This window comes from Haplochromis burtoni, unplaced genomic scaffold (assembly GCF_018398535.1).
Source record: "Haplochromis burtoni strain Fernald_Lab_line unplaced genomic scaffold, NCSU_Asbu1 Contig_107, whole genome shotgun sequence".
Classification (NCBI taxonomy): domain Eukaryota; kingdom Metazoa; phylum Chordata; class Actinopteri; order Cichliformes; family Cichlidae; genus Haplochromis; species Haplochromis burtoni.
Window position 1 is genome coordinate 327702 of NW_024582468.1, and position 13736 is coordinate 341437.

Genomic DNA, 13736 nt, shown 5'->3' on the forward strand with positions numbered 1-13736 from the left:
CAAAATGCTCCCACAGTTACTTTGCCAGAATACAAAAGGAAAACAAATGGTGCGCCTTCACAGCAGAGGCACACAAAGAAATCAGTCAATAGTGAGTAACAGCAGGCCGTGCTATTGTTTCGTGCTATTGTTAACACAGATTTTTTGCCTCATGAACATTTGGTATGGATATAGTTTGATCACATCTGGATGGCAGTACACTACTAGCATAAGAAACTGTCTTCAGGTGCTGTGCAAATATTTCTCAGATGTTGGGTCATGGGCAGACATGGCATTTTTAGCTGAAAAAACAAAGACGTCTTTCATAAGAAGTTCCCCAAAGAGCTCCCATTTCAGCAGAAAATTGTAGTTTTAAAATTGTAGTTTTACAGTTTAATAAAGAAGTACAAGTGCAGCATCTTCAATTCTGTTTTTGTTCACATTCTAACTCTATACACTTTATACAAATATTTAAAAAAAATGATTTGCACATATTTGACACATGTTATTTATGGTCTCTTCTGTGTATGCTGGTAACTGTGCACACTGTCTGATTGGTGTGCATAACATCCGTAATGTAAAAAATGTGTTCTTTAAGGATAAATGGTGTTTTGTAGGTGTAATGGTTATAAAACTGCTTTCAGTGGTTAAACTGGGAAAATACATCATTGATATGCTGTGTGTGAAACATAACTCATCATGGGCAGGCTTGTCTGTCTAATCCTTTTTTTGATGAATGCTGAGCTTATGTTCCTCTATAACCTCAAAGTGAATGTAATGAAATGCGAAATATTGCTCTGCATATTGTTACAGTCTGAAAGTGGAACTTACATATAACCAAACGTGTTTAGTGTTTTCATTATAAAGAAAGAAAGAAAGAAAGAATGAAACAAATGCATTCAAACATACGATATAAATAAAACTGATTTTTGTTTTCATTTTGGATTATACCTGCCAGTTTGTAAAATATGTTATACTGCACAGGCACACTCATGTCACTATAATTTAGATCAGCTTGTTGCTTGCTGGTTTACAGTGTTGCCCCTTGTTATAAAATATTAATCTTTCAGTATATTTTAATGGCTTCATAAGTTTAAACTCAATATATTATTTATATCATCCACTGTTGCGTCTTATTTAAAAAAGGGTTCAAAAATGATTCAATAAAGAAGAAGAAAATAACATTGCCACAACAATTAGCTACTTTCTGCTTTCTCTCCATATAGATAATGTTTATGGTAGGGATCTTAAAATAAGTGAGAGACGGAAAGGACAGACTAAGACTGTTCATCTCTGCTTTCATTTTGGTAATGGCAAAAATCATAAGGTGCCACCTACACATTTACCTTACATGAATTTCATTCCAACCGCTAGGCAGTAAATAATAATGAACTCCATACCAGTCAATAAACAGTAAGAGTATAATGGCTTGAATGAGCATTATGTGGAAGCGGCTGAATAACTATTGTATTTCTTCTTCTGCCAATAAGAACTACTGTGAGTAAGGGATTAATGGAAAATCTTTAACACTGCAGGTGACATTGTCTGGAACCCTGACTGGTCCTCTGATTTGCCTTGATTTTATAGACCCTGTTTACAGTTTGGAGTTTCCTTGAATTCCTTTTGTGCACACGCAATGTTGCTGCAATTTAATATCAAAATTCACATTTTACATATGAATTCAATACTCTATAGAGGCTAAGAGAGTGGGTTGTTTCCTGAGCAGGTTTTGGTGCTTGTTTTGCAGTGATGTTGTGATATGATATGTGTCCCTAGTAACATTTATAATAAATCAAAGACCAGTTATATGATCAAATGTAACTGCGTGGGTCCCTACAATTGTTTACCTGCTAATTTTTGTGACCGGGATTTGTCCAAAGGTACTTTACATTAGAATCCACCAACTGCACATATGCACCAGCTGGCAGACTTAAGGTGAACTTAACCTTAACCTTTTTTTTAACAAGTTTCTCATACCACAAATATTGTATATGTGGAATTTGAAATGACAGATGCGAATAAATACCTGCTTTACAGCCAGGCACACATGACTAGATTAACAGATAAAGTCTTACCTTGAAAAGTCTAATAAAAAGCCAGTGAGTCATCTTTTTAGACCACAGGTGAAGAGCCAGCAGGTTGATGAATACCACAGGTATACTAAATTGCAGTGTTCAATAACAAGTGGACCTTGGAAAAGGTCTTTCGAGTTAAATCATTATATAATAATTACTATCATTCAGGTTTGTGAAGGAGATGTGCAATTCTTATAATATTACACTGTACTTCAGATTTTCTATTTAATGGTAAGAATAACTAAAGTTTGCTAAAATGCATGTTGTCAAGTCACAATGCTTCTTGCAGAATGTCCTCTTATTAAGTTCAATAAAAACTATATTTTCATTTTAGTCTAGTTTTAGTCATACATACTTTAAATTTAGATCATTTTAATAAAGCTGCAAAAGGAAACATTTAATGGTGTACTGGGGTTGCATTATGTGCCTTGAATTGCTGAAAAGCACAATTATATTAGAAAATTATCAAGGCATTCAGGGATGAAAAATTCTGGTAGTGTTGGAGAGTTCATTCCTGTCTAAGGTCATTGCTCCTGTAGAACGGTAATGACTCAAAACAAGACTGACACAGAAGAAAACTATCAGCAGGATCAAACACTCGTCAAAAGTGAAAGAAAGAAAAAACTGGAGCAGTTTACTTAAGGTGAGTGGATCAGCTCAGCAGTGAGGAAGTCTCTTCTAAAGCTACAAAAAGTTCCCGATTGCACTGCTTTCCTTAAAAAGGGGTCAAGTAACAATTTGGTCTAGAGTCTCAAAAATTTTTCAGTCTGTCATTTTCATTTGTTATGTTATTTAAGAACAATATGCTACACTGGGTGGGATTGCTGTTAATGGCTGAAATGTTTTTGCACAAGTTAATGCTAAAACAATACCAAGTTAAGCTTTCTGAGATCACAAATTTAAAGTTACTATTTGTACTCTGTGAACCAGAGAACTGCACCATCAGCAAAGGAAAAACAATAAAGGTGCTACTAACGTTTACATTCAGATCGTTACTGTTCACGCTGCTGTGTGCAGTAATATCACATTTTTCCTTGAAACAGCAGCGGTGTTAGATGAATGAAATCATTTTCTATATACTGGGAAAGTTGGCAGCAGATATTTTTATATGGTATGTTTAAAATCCACCTGTCAGCATTCTGACAGCGTTCAAAGTTTATGAGGCAGAAAAAAAACCAAACAAAATGTGTCACGCAAATGACGAGAATTTCAAAATGATCCAACTTCATTTTAAAGGCGCTGATGTTGACAGAACATTTTTTTACAGTGAGCACAATGATATTAAATGCAGTTACCTTATACAACAGGCGATTAGTGAAAGCTATGATAAATGTGGATCACTCTATCTGTTAAATCGGTGTCCTGTGGGTAAAGGAAAAAAAAAAAAAACAGATTGTCTTCTCAACAGATTAAAGTCACCTTCTGGAGCTGCGCTAATTTGATAAAACCATTAGCGCAGCTACCTTCAGCAATATCTCTATCCTTACACTTCCATTAGGTTTATGTGTAATTTTCTGTGAGGTTTTCATCACAAAGATATAGTCCTATGTGCCATTTTGTTCCCAGAGCTATTTATTGTAAGAGCCTACGCCTTTTAGCTGCTCTGAGGATGTTGTTAATCTGTAAGTACCTGCAAAAAGCTTTGTACTTCTGACACCTTCCAATTTATTAAATGTTGAAGAGCAAATGATTTCACATAGCAAACATTAACTTTTTGTAGCTTTTACCGAACGAGCTCGATGGACACTACACACTAAATATGCAGATATATTTGTGTGATGTAACCCGTTGGTTTGGGGACTGCTGACGTGAAGCCTTCAGTGATTTGTTGGAGCGCTAACTTGTCAACTAACACCAGACAAATGGCTGGGGGTAAAAGAAATAAGCTATAGAAATGAGGACTGACTTACTTTACTAAACAGCATGAAGTGGTAATTAGTGGAACTAAACTTTTGGTACTTCCATGTTGGCTGTTTTGTTCATTTTAAGGGCGTATAATTGAATTAAAGTGGTTCATATAAACTTAAAACTTTCCTTTTTGCTTCACAGTGCAAAACAGCATAGGTAATATAAAGTGGTGGTTGGCAAAGGAAGCAGAACATACAAGCTAAAGAGATGCAGCCTGATCTTTAAAGAACCTTAATCTGCCTAAATCAATATGAAAGAATTAGAATTTTTTTTTATTTGTATTAATGAAACTACAGGCAGAAGATGAAGAAACAGATTAATGTAATACGACACAGAAAAGCACTACTTTTTGTTTTCTGTTTGTTTATGGGTTACATGAAAACATATGGAGTTGATCATTGAGTTTGGTGAGCAGTGAGTAGCTGTTTAACTTCAATTTTCTTTGGTTTATTCAACAGATATGAGCCTGCATCAGTCTAACTTTCTGCATGAGAGCTCCCAGCTTTGCGTCTAAAGCCTTGAAATTCTTTCTAGGGTAAATTTCAACATATACAGTAAATCAGTGAAGGCTTCTATGCTATTTATGTTTATTTGCTGTTTATCTTTTCTAAATAACACGAATTGAACGTCTTCAAGATGAGCGACTGGGTGGGCACAGATAGGCTGTGACACTGCCACAGATGGGCCCATATGTAACTGCTGTAACACTGGAGAACATGACTGAAGCATATGCTAGAGCTGTTGATCACAATTTACCGTCAGCTATACCTGGTTCCATGAGCACATATGGCAAGAGAGCTAAGAGCTTGTGCAATTTGTGCATGCCAGTCATAAATCCACTGTCCATCTCACAATTTTAAAGAAACTATTGATGAAAAAGTGCAAAATTTGGTTTTTAGGGTTTTCTCTATATTACTGTACGCTATTGTAAGCTCTTTACCTAATAATATAAAGCACTTTTGGCGCTATAATAATAACATTAAATTGCACTACATGTAAATATAAACTTAGCATATATCACATTTCTTTGCATTTATTTCTTATACTGTTTAAATTGCTACATGATATTGTACAATGTATATTTCAATGAATTCTGTCTCTGTATAGACAAAGATCCAGACAAACGGTTCTCTTGCACCATCTATTGGCAGATTCTTTATATACAGTTCAAATACATAAACATTTTAACATCTCGTTCTGCTCACCGGGTTAAAAATAATCGATACCAACCAGTGGGACTTTTTGGTAAAATTTATTTTGCAAGTGTTTAAGTGATACAGGTTTTTGAGGGATTGTCTTAACAATGATGTCTTTCATCCTCCCCAAATAGTAGGAGAGTAAATGAAAAGAAATTTTGTTATTTTTCACACAAACTGTACAATATGTGAATATACTGTAGCACAAGGGATACAAATGTTTGACTTAAGTACCCCTGGTTAGATCCAAACTTATTCCATCAAGTATCAGAAACAAACAAAAGGCATACTACCAGTATTTGTCACATGTCTTTTTACTTGTATCCACTCTAAAAATCACATTCAGAGACTTTAAACAAATCTAATTTGCTCATCTCCGATTCATTAAACGGACCTTCCTGTGTGCTTCGATGCCCTGGCCCTGAACACATCATCATCAGCAGGTTTTCCTCTGGAGGAGCCAGCTTCAGGACAGAGATACATATCATGCTCCAAAGACATATGAAGGCATTTCATACAATCAAATATATTGATTAAAAACAGTCAATGAAACTGGTGCTTTACATTATATCTGCAGAAGCTATCACGGGGACTAAAGCAGATAAAACGTAAATCATAATTCTTATAAAAGACCAGCTAAATGAGAAGAACAGCACTGTGCAGCAAGATGTGTTTGAGTGATGTGAGTCATCTAAAAAACAAGCACTGTTTTATAAGTGCTTCACACTGAGGAGTCCTTTCACGGTTATTTTCAAAGAGCTTTCTTTTAATTAAAAAAAACACAACAACATAAAGAAACCAATGAAAAGGGATGTGGCAGAGAATAGACATGGACAAGGATACAAAAAGAGCAGGGTCTTTTAGTTCAACCTTCATCTTTTGTGGTGTTATCCTCTAGATCCTCATCGCTGTCTAAATCACTGTGAACCCTCTTGGCCATAGTATTTCTGCTTCTCTGCTCCTTAGCCCCCTTCTTGATCTGAACTGGTAATGGTTTCACTGGTTATAAAAAGGGAAAGAAATATATGATAAGTCTAATACAAAACACTACTGCAGACAAACAAAAATGTTACTCCTTTTTCTCCATTCACCCTAGTTATTAAAACACAGCCCTCACCTGCTGATGGAACAAACTGGTCTTCAGCTCCACCGCCATTATTGCTGTGACTGGCGCTAACCGTCTCTTTCTGTTCTTCATCTGTGACGATTCTCTGTCTCGCACTCTCAAAAACAGACTTAATGACAATAGAATCCTCATAGATCTGCAGTGATTTACACACACAAACACAGACACACACACACATACACACGCGATCAGAGTTTTTATAACAGGAACCGTGGAGAAAAACTATTTTGCTGCTTGTGAATGAAAGAATTCCTCCTGAAATCCCTTCACCTGTGATCCCTCCAGATTATAAGTCTGAGCATTGTGACACAGAAGGAAAATGTCCTTCTCCAGATCTCCCACACTTCTGTACTTGTGATTGCGAACACGTTCCTATGAAATACAGTAATAAAAACAGACAAATAACAACAACAATAAAACTATAAACTAATTTGGTTCATTATTTAATTTTTTAAAAAAGGACAAAAATACAAAGATACTTGATTGTCTCCTGAACTTTTCTAAAACACACTTATTCAGTTTTTTGCTGAGAATTAAATGAGAAAAAACTCACTCACTTCAAGTCTGTACACTAGATAAGAAATTAGACTTGTCAGTCATCTTAGCATTAAGACCTCAAACAAACGGAGAAGGTAACAAAATAGCTACCAGCACCGTCACATGTCACATGACTACTGTTAATCTTTTTGCAGCAAAGCCAGAATGTAGACACAACAGGTTGTGACTTTATGGGAAGTTTGGTGCTGAAACTACATTTTGGCTGGCAAAGTGATATTCTGGAGTTAGTGCAGTGTATAAAATCTCACCACTAGATGTCAGTAGATTGCACATTGCAGTCAACTGAATTATGTTTTCTTACCTCTCCCAAGTGCATAAATCTAGCTATGGTGGCTGTTGTAGGACAAACAAGTCTGGTCGCCATCTGTACGGAGTGTAGGGTGTCAGCCTACACCCTACACTCACTGACCTCAGCTGTCAGTATGTGTCCATGTCTGTTAAATTTGGAGGAGGGTGTAAAGCTTTACAAAAGGAGTCCAATATGACTCAGTTAAGCTAACTTCTGTCCAATGACGGCGATACTGAGGTGAGTTGTTGAGAATATCCTGAACTTTTCTGTCGCTAAGTGCTGCCGTTTTTGCTGTTGTTAGCCTCTGTTAGCTGCTGTTAGCCATTGTAAGTACGAGTTTCTTTGAAGTGGATGTAACATTGCCGGACTTGGACACTTAGTGAATAAATTCTCCTACGCTGCGAGAACGAAATCAAACTGTTTGTCAGAGGCAACGTTTGATTTTTGGGACATTCGAGCCTAACATTAGCTGGCATAAGGTTAGCTGATAACCAGCTGTTGTTGTTAAGTCAACTTATTGTCAGCTTATTGGAGGCACTAATCTGTTGATAATAAGTAATTGCAACAACATTGGGTATAAATGAGCCTGTTTATATGTACAACATTTGTTTTTTCTAATCCTCAAAAATCAACTGACTTGAACTTTAGTGTGTAGTTGGCCTTTGTTGGTTGTTTTTATGTGTGTATTACATTAATTAAAAACAACAACAACATTTTTACACCACATGCTGTCTTTTCTACAGTCTGACTGTAAGGATGATGGGGGGGAACATGGTAAACCTACGTGCTAAACCATCAGCTTAATAGAAACATGCTAGCGTTTAGCTCTTACAATGGCGATAAATAGAAAAGTTCTAGTTTTGTGGAGTCTGTTAAGCATAAAAATATTAAGGCTCTTTCTGTTCAACCCATGTGTATTTAAAATACATTGACATATTTGTATTATATAGTATACCTAAGCTCTAGTTAAGTCCTCTTGATCACTGTTTACTGAATGAAGGTTTTGAATACTGAATACAGACTCCCACTTGCCATTGATGTATTATGGTTCACCCCCTTTTCATTCAATTTTATCTTCGTAGAAAAGGTAACAGTGAAATCTGTATTGTGTCGGAGTTGTGAGGGTATTCAGTGACACAAACCCTGATCCTTCTGAAGTCCACAGGCTTTCGGATCAGTTCGTAGTACTCAGGTACCTCCTTCTTAGAGGGAAGCTGCACAAAGCCTTTACTGATCTGCCGTCCCAACCTAGAAACACAATGTTTCTTTTAATCTCGTGACAATAGGAAAAATGTTTAATTATTCTGTCAATTTCTGTAAGACATTTTGTTTTCTTATTCCTGATAATGTTTTCTTGCAGTCCACACTTACATACAATGTCTTTTCATGACTAAATTATGAAGGAGGCACAATCCCAAAATAAACTGCTGATTGATTCAATGTTCAGCATTCAAAACTTGACAAAGTGAGTAGCTGCACTGGGATTTTTAAGGCAGGTTTCCCTGAAATCCCTGTGAGGTATTAGGTTAGACTCGCAAAATGTTTAAAGCTGAAATTTTTGACTTCTGCTTCAATCCAGCAGCAGGGGGTGAGAGAAATAAGTGTTCTGGTTCCTCACTGAGTCGCTAGGCTAAAAAACTCTCTTGTTAAAACTCTCTTGTTAAAATATCCCACTGCACAATCCATCCATCCATCCATCCATTTTCTGCAATGCAAAGATCATGCATCATACAGAAAGGTCCAGCTAGCTTCTTGCTGAGGCAACAGAACTAATCATTGCACTACAGTGCTGTTGTCCCTGGATAGACCAATTTACTTAAATATAATACTTTTAATAGTAATGATAATATCAAAAGAATCCCTTAATCAATCAGTTTTAAAGGGGACCTACTACGGTCATTTCTAATTCCGTATTTCTAGTCTTGAATTCAGCTACAGTAGCTTCATCCTAGACCCTGGTGCAGTACCACAGTTTATTCACTGTATGAACTAAACTATTTTGGCCGCTTCCTTTGAACCAGCTTTGTTCTGGCTGGCTGTTCCTCGCAAACAGAAGGTTTGAACAGCAGGTGGGTGGGGGCCACTGGGCCTACGTTCGGAGCTGAGTGCCTGAAATGACTGCATCAGGGATATCCCCTCGCTTTGACACCATACAAACACAAAGAGCTGAAAACTCTGAGTGTGTTTATACTGAACCCTGAGCTTTAGCCTTTGGGATTACTTACACATATGCTGACTTCATTATACAAAAAATTGTCTAATAGGGTATAACAGGTCCCCTTTAAGCTGTAATCAGGTGTACAGTTTTGTAGGAATTGCTATAAGACCATCTCAACAAATGTAATTTTAGAATCTACATGTGTTCTCTATTTGTCACAAGTGAAATATTTCAAGCCTTTTTTGTTCTCATTTTGATGATCATGGCTTATAGCTCACGGAAATCGGAAGTCCAGTACCTTAGATTAACAGAATCTTTTTCTTAGAGTTTAAATAGTGTGTATGTCTCATTTGAGTTCAGTACATAATGCCACAGTCACAGGAAGGATTGCTGACTTCACAGTTGTCAGAGGGCAATCATCAACACCCTCCACAAGGTAGGTAAGCCACAGAAGGTGATTAGTGAAAAGGGGTTGCTATATACAAAGTGCTGTACTAAAGTATATTAATGGAAAAGTTTATACAAGAACTTGGGAGAGCTTCACAAAGAGAGTCAGAGCCACTATGCAAAGACTTTCTTCAGGAAAGGGGCTACAACTGTTGCATTCTTGACATCGGCCAACTGCTGAACCAGATACAGCATCACAAACGTCTTACCTGGGCTAAGGAGAAAAAGAACCGGACCGTTGCTCAGTGGCCCACGGTCATCTTTTCAGATGAAAAGAAAATGCCGCATTTCATTTGGAAATTGAGGCCCTAGAGTCTGGAGAAAGCGTGAAAAGCCACTGAATCCAAGGTGGCTAGTGCAAAGTTTGCAGTCTGTCTGCTGTATTTTATCAAGGCTAAAGTCAACACAGGTGTCTACCAGGAGATTTTTACACCACTTCATGTTTCCATCTACTCATAAGCTTGAAGGGGATCTGGTTTTCCTTTTCCAGGAGGACTTGGCAGCACAGGCCCAAATCTATTTCCCAATTGCTCGTAGAATACATGAGGTTTCGTCAAACAGAAGATGAGAACCACCTAATACAGGCTAAGCCCTACTGTCAAAGCTACCCGGGCTTCAGTCGCACCTCAGCAGTGCCCCAAGCTGATCACCTCCATGTCGTACCACACTGATGCGGTATAAGCCATAATAGTCAAAATAAAATCAAAAAAGCTTGAAATATTTAAATTTATGCATAATGAATATAGATTACATGGAAAAAAACTAAAATCAATCAGTATGAATGAGATCATGCTCATCAAAAGGTTAATATTATCAAATAAAACATTATATTCATTTTTTGTAATTAAAAAGAGATCTAAAAATAGTGACTTTTTTGACACAGCCCAAACGTCTTTCACATCCCTCACCCATCTTTGTAGTTCATGACCATATCCACCAGTGTGTTCAGTGTTCTGGTGAGTTCAGGTGGATTTGGAGGGAGTTTCTCAGCTGGTGGGCGCCCTCGCTTCCTTTTGACTTTCTCGCCAGTTTCTTGCCCAGCCTTCAGGTCTTTCACTGCTTGATGATCACCTTTACGCTTCTTCAGACTGATGTCCTCCTCCATGTCCTCTAGAGAACCGTTCTCTCTTGCCTCGAGCTGTGGGTGGGGAAATCTTGTAAATGCACATGTATTTTCTTTTTGTTTAGTTCCTACTTCAGCAACACAAAGACTGTGAGGAGGAGAGAGAATATTTGCTAGAGAATGGGAGGAAAGAGTTCATTTCAAAACTTCTATTTTCTGTTTATTCTAACTTGGCCTCTTTGATTTTCATGTCAAAGCTCTCGGGAAAACGCATAGTACGTGTTTTTCCCAGACGCAAACCTGAAGCGCTTAAGACGACAAACTGCAGATTCTAAATTTAAAACCTCCAAATTAAAGCACTCTAAGTCTCCATCTAATTAGGAGCTGGAATTCAGGCATTTGGAATTACAGAGCATGGTTTTGTATTCAAATGAATCAGGACTCATTTATTTATTACAATAGCATCTGAATTTACATGGACTGAAGCAACCCAGTGCCGTCTCTGCAAATTTAGGACAGATTATTTGATCTGTGGGCTTTGATGTGAGATGATTATCGAGGGGATGCTTATTTTTTAATGCACGACGAGTCGGAATGGATTCGAGGAAGCCCTTTTCTGTCAAAGCACAGAGTCTAAAAATGCCATTGTGCCATAAATATGAATCTATATTTTGCTGCTTTGCACTCAGCCTTGTGCATGCAAGACAGAGAGAAAAAAGAGAGCCGGAATCATTATTTTAGGTGTGTGGTGTTTGACAAGGGTGCGTGCAGCATCCCGAGTTATGTTCAACCGTTTCATCCGCTCCTTTTCGATTATGCAGCGACCACTGTGTTTTCCACAAAGGCAATTAGAGGCCAGAAACAAGAGTGAGTGTGCATGCAGCACAAGCAGCTCTTGCAGCAGCAGCAGCAGCTGGAGGGGGGGGGGGTAGAGAGGGCATGCTGTCCAATCTGAACAGAATATTGATGCATCAATAATACAGGATCATACAGTACACACATCAGCCTTCACATCATATAATACAGCACGCCTGCTGATCTCTCAAGGACGCAAACTTGAGATATTTAACACACACTGATCCAAGGAGCAGCGAACGGTGCCATGCAGAATTAGAAAAAATGGAAAAAAAAAAAAAAAAACAGGACTGAAGATACATGCCTGCACTTCCAACCATAAAAAAGACATAGCAGAAGCTGACTTAGAGGAGACAACAGCACTAGAGACAACAATAGAAATCCTGCTCATCATTGTTCGGGGCTCAAATGTAGGCTTTGAAAAGCCCCGCTACTCCCTCTAAGGGGAAGCAATCGTTCCAGCGGAATACTGGAGGGATAGAGGGTAATCCTCAAAGATGTATAACACAGCTGAGAGCTGCCTGATTGACTGTGCATGTGGAGTGGAAGGGTGTCAGAGTGTGCATGTGATGCTCCATGCCTGTGCTATCTCCTAACAAGCCTGCCTCTTCCCTGACTAATCTGGCAAAGATTCCCTCTCATCTGTTACAACACACACCTACACACTCTCTCTCCCTGCCTCTTACTCACACGCGCGCGCGCACACACGCATACACTCTCTCTCTTTCCTTGGCGTGCGCGCACACACACACACACACACACACATACACACACATTTTATCCATCTCTTCCTCTCTTCCCATGCGATGTACCCTGGCTGAATCCTGAGCCTGTGAAGAAAAGACATGGAGGAGGATATTTACCTGACTGCAATCTGCAGGCTGGTTATCGGGATCGGCTGCAGCTGTGGGGGAGAGAATTAGCAAGCCAGCATAGCGGCGAGCTGCTAGTCTCTTCATCAGCTGATCACTCAGAAGCAGAGCCCAGAAGGGGGGAGAATAAAAGCGCTATGTTTTCATATACAAATCATTGGGCAGGGGGAAAATACAAATGCCATACCCATCTCCCGTCTGCAGCTCTCCGAAGTCTTTTTCCTGACTCTGGAAGGCCCCGAGCTTGTCTCCCTCTGCATGTTTTTAATATCGACTGTTGCCAGACGTTATTATTTTTTTCTTTCCTCTCTCTCTCTCTCTCTCTCTCTCTCTCTCCCTCTCTCTCTTTCTCTCTTCCTACCCCTCTGTTAAAGTTGTCGGGTCCTTTTTTATTTTTATTATTTCTTTTTAAAAAAAATCTGCACTGTATTTTGGAGGGATCGTACTGTTCGTTATCAACTAAGGCAAGCAAGAAACTCCTGCTGGAACCAGGAGTCCAAGCCTGAAAGCAGCACGGACATTCATGAGTTCACTCGAGAGCACGTTTGAATGTGCAGCCGCCTCGGAATTCCAGCAGGGTGATTAATGCATAAATATTGACTCAGATTACACTTAATTCCTCAGCCGAGACAGCAAGGAAAGAAGAAAAAAAGTTCTCTGCAAAGTCCGAGCCGCTGAGCTGCAGCAATTGCAGAAAAAAACAAGAAAAAGGGAGTTTTTCTACTTTAGGCAAGTATTCAAAGCCATGTGGTTTCTGTAAAGCAATTAGAGTTTTCTTCCTAACATGTGCACAAAAAAACAAACCAAAAAGGCTGCTGCTGGATAACAGCACATGTAACAGCACAGAAAAACATATGCAAAAAATTTTTAAAAAAATGTCTGATGTCAGAGCAACATCGTTTTGTCCAGTGGAAATACTTGTGAAGTGGAGGATCTCAGCTGAATGGAATTCAGTGAGAGAAAATCATAATGCACGAGTTACAGACTATTTGTCATGCCATGCTACCCTACTACAGTATACATACACTCCTATATTCGTCCACTTTATTAGGTACGCCTACTCTTATGCGCCCTAACACGAATATATGGTGAGCCAATCATATGACAGCAACTCAGTGCATTTGGGCACGTAAGCATGCTCCAGGCGATCTGCTGAGGTTCAAACTGAGCATCAGAATGAGAAAGCGTGATTTAAGTGTCTTATAATGTG

At 38.5% G+C, this 13736-nt stretch overlaps 1 protein-coding gene across 1 annotated transcript; it reads right to left on the bottom strand.

The window, feature by feature from the left end:
• Positions 1-5199: 5199 nt before the first annotated feature.
• On the bottom strand, positions 5200-12833 carry LOC102294670 (probable global transcription activator SNF2L2). Its single transcript, XM_005929765.2, has 6 exons — positions 12518-12833; positions 10645-10874; positions 8274-8379; positions 6555-6656; positions 6276-6420; positions 5200-6157 (listed from the first exon to the last, which is right to left on the bottom strand). Exons 1-6 carry the CDS (start codon positions 12611-12613, stop codon positions 6024-6026), a joined length of 813 nt encoding a protein of 270 aa, XP_005929827.1. The 5' UTR covers positions 12614-12833; the 3' UTR covers positions 5200-6023.
• Between the last annotated feature and the right edge of the window lie 903 nt (positions 12834-13736).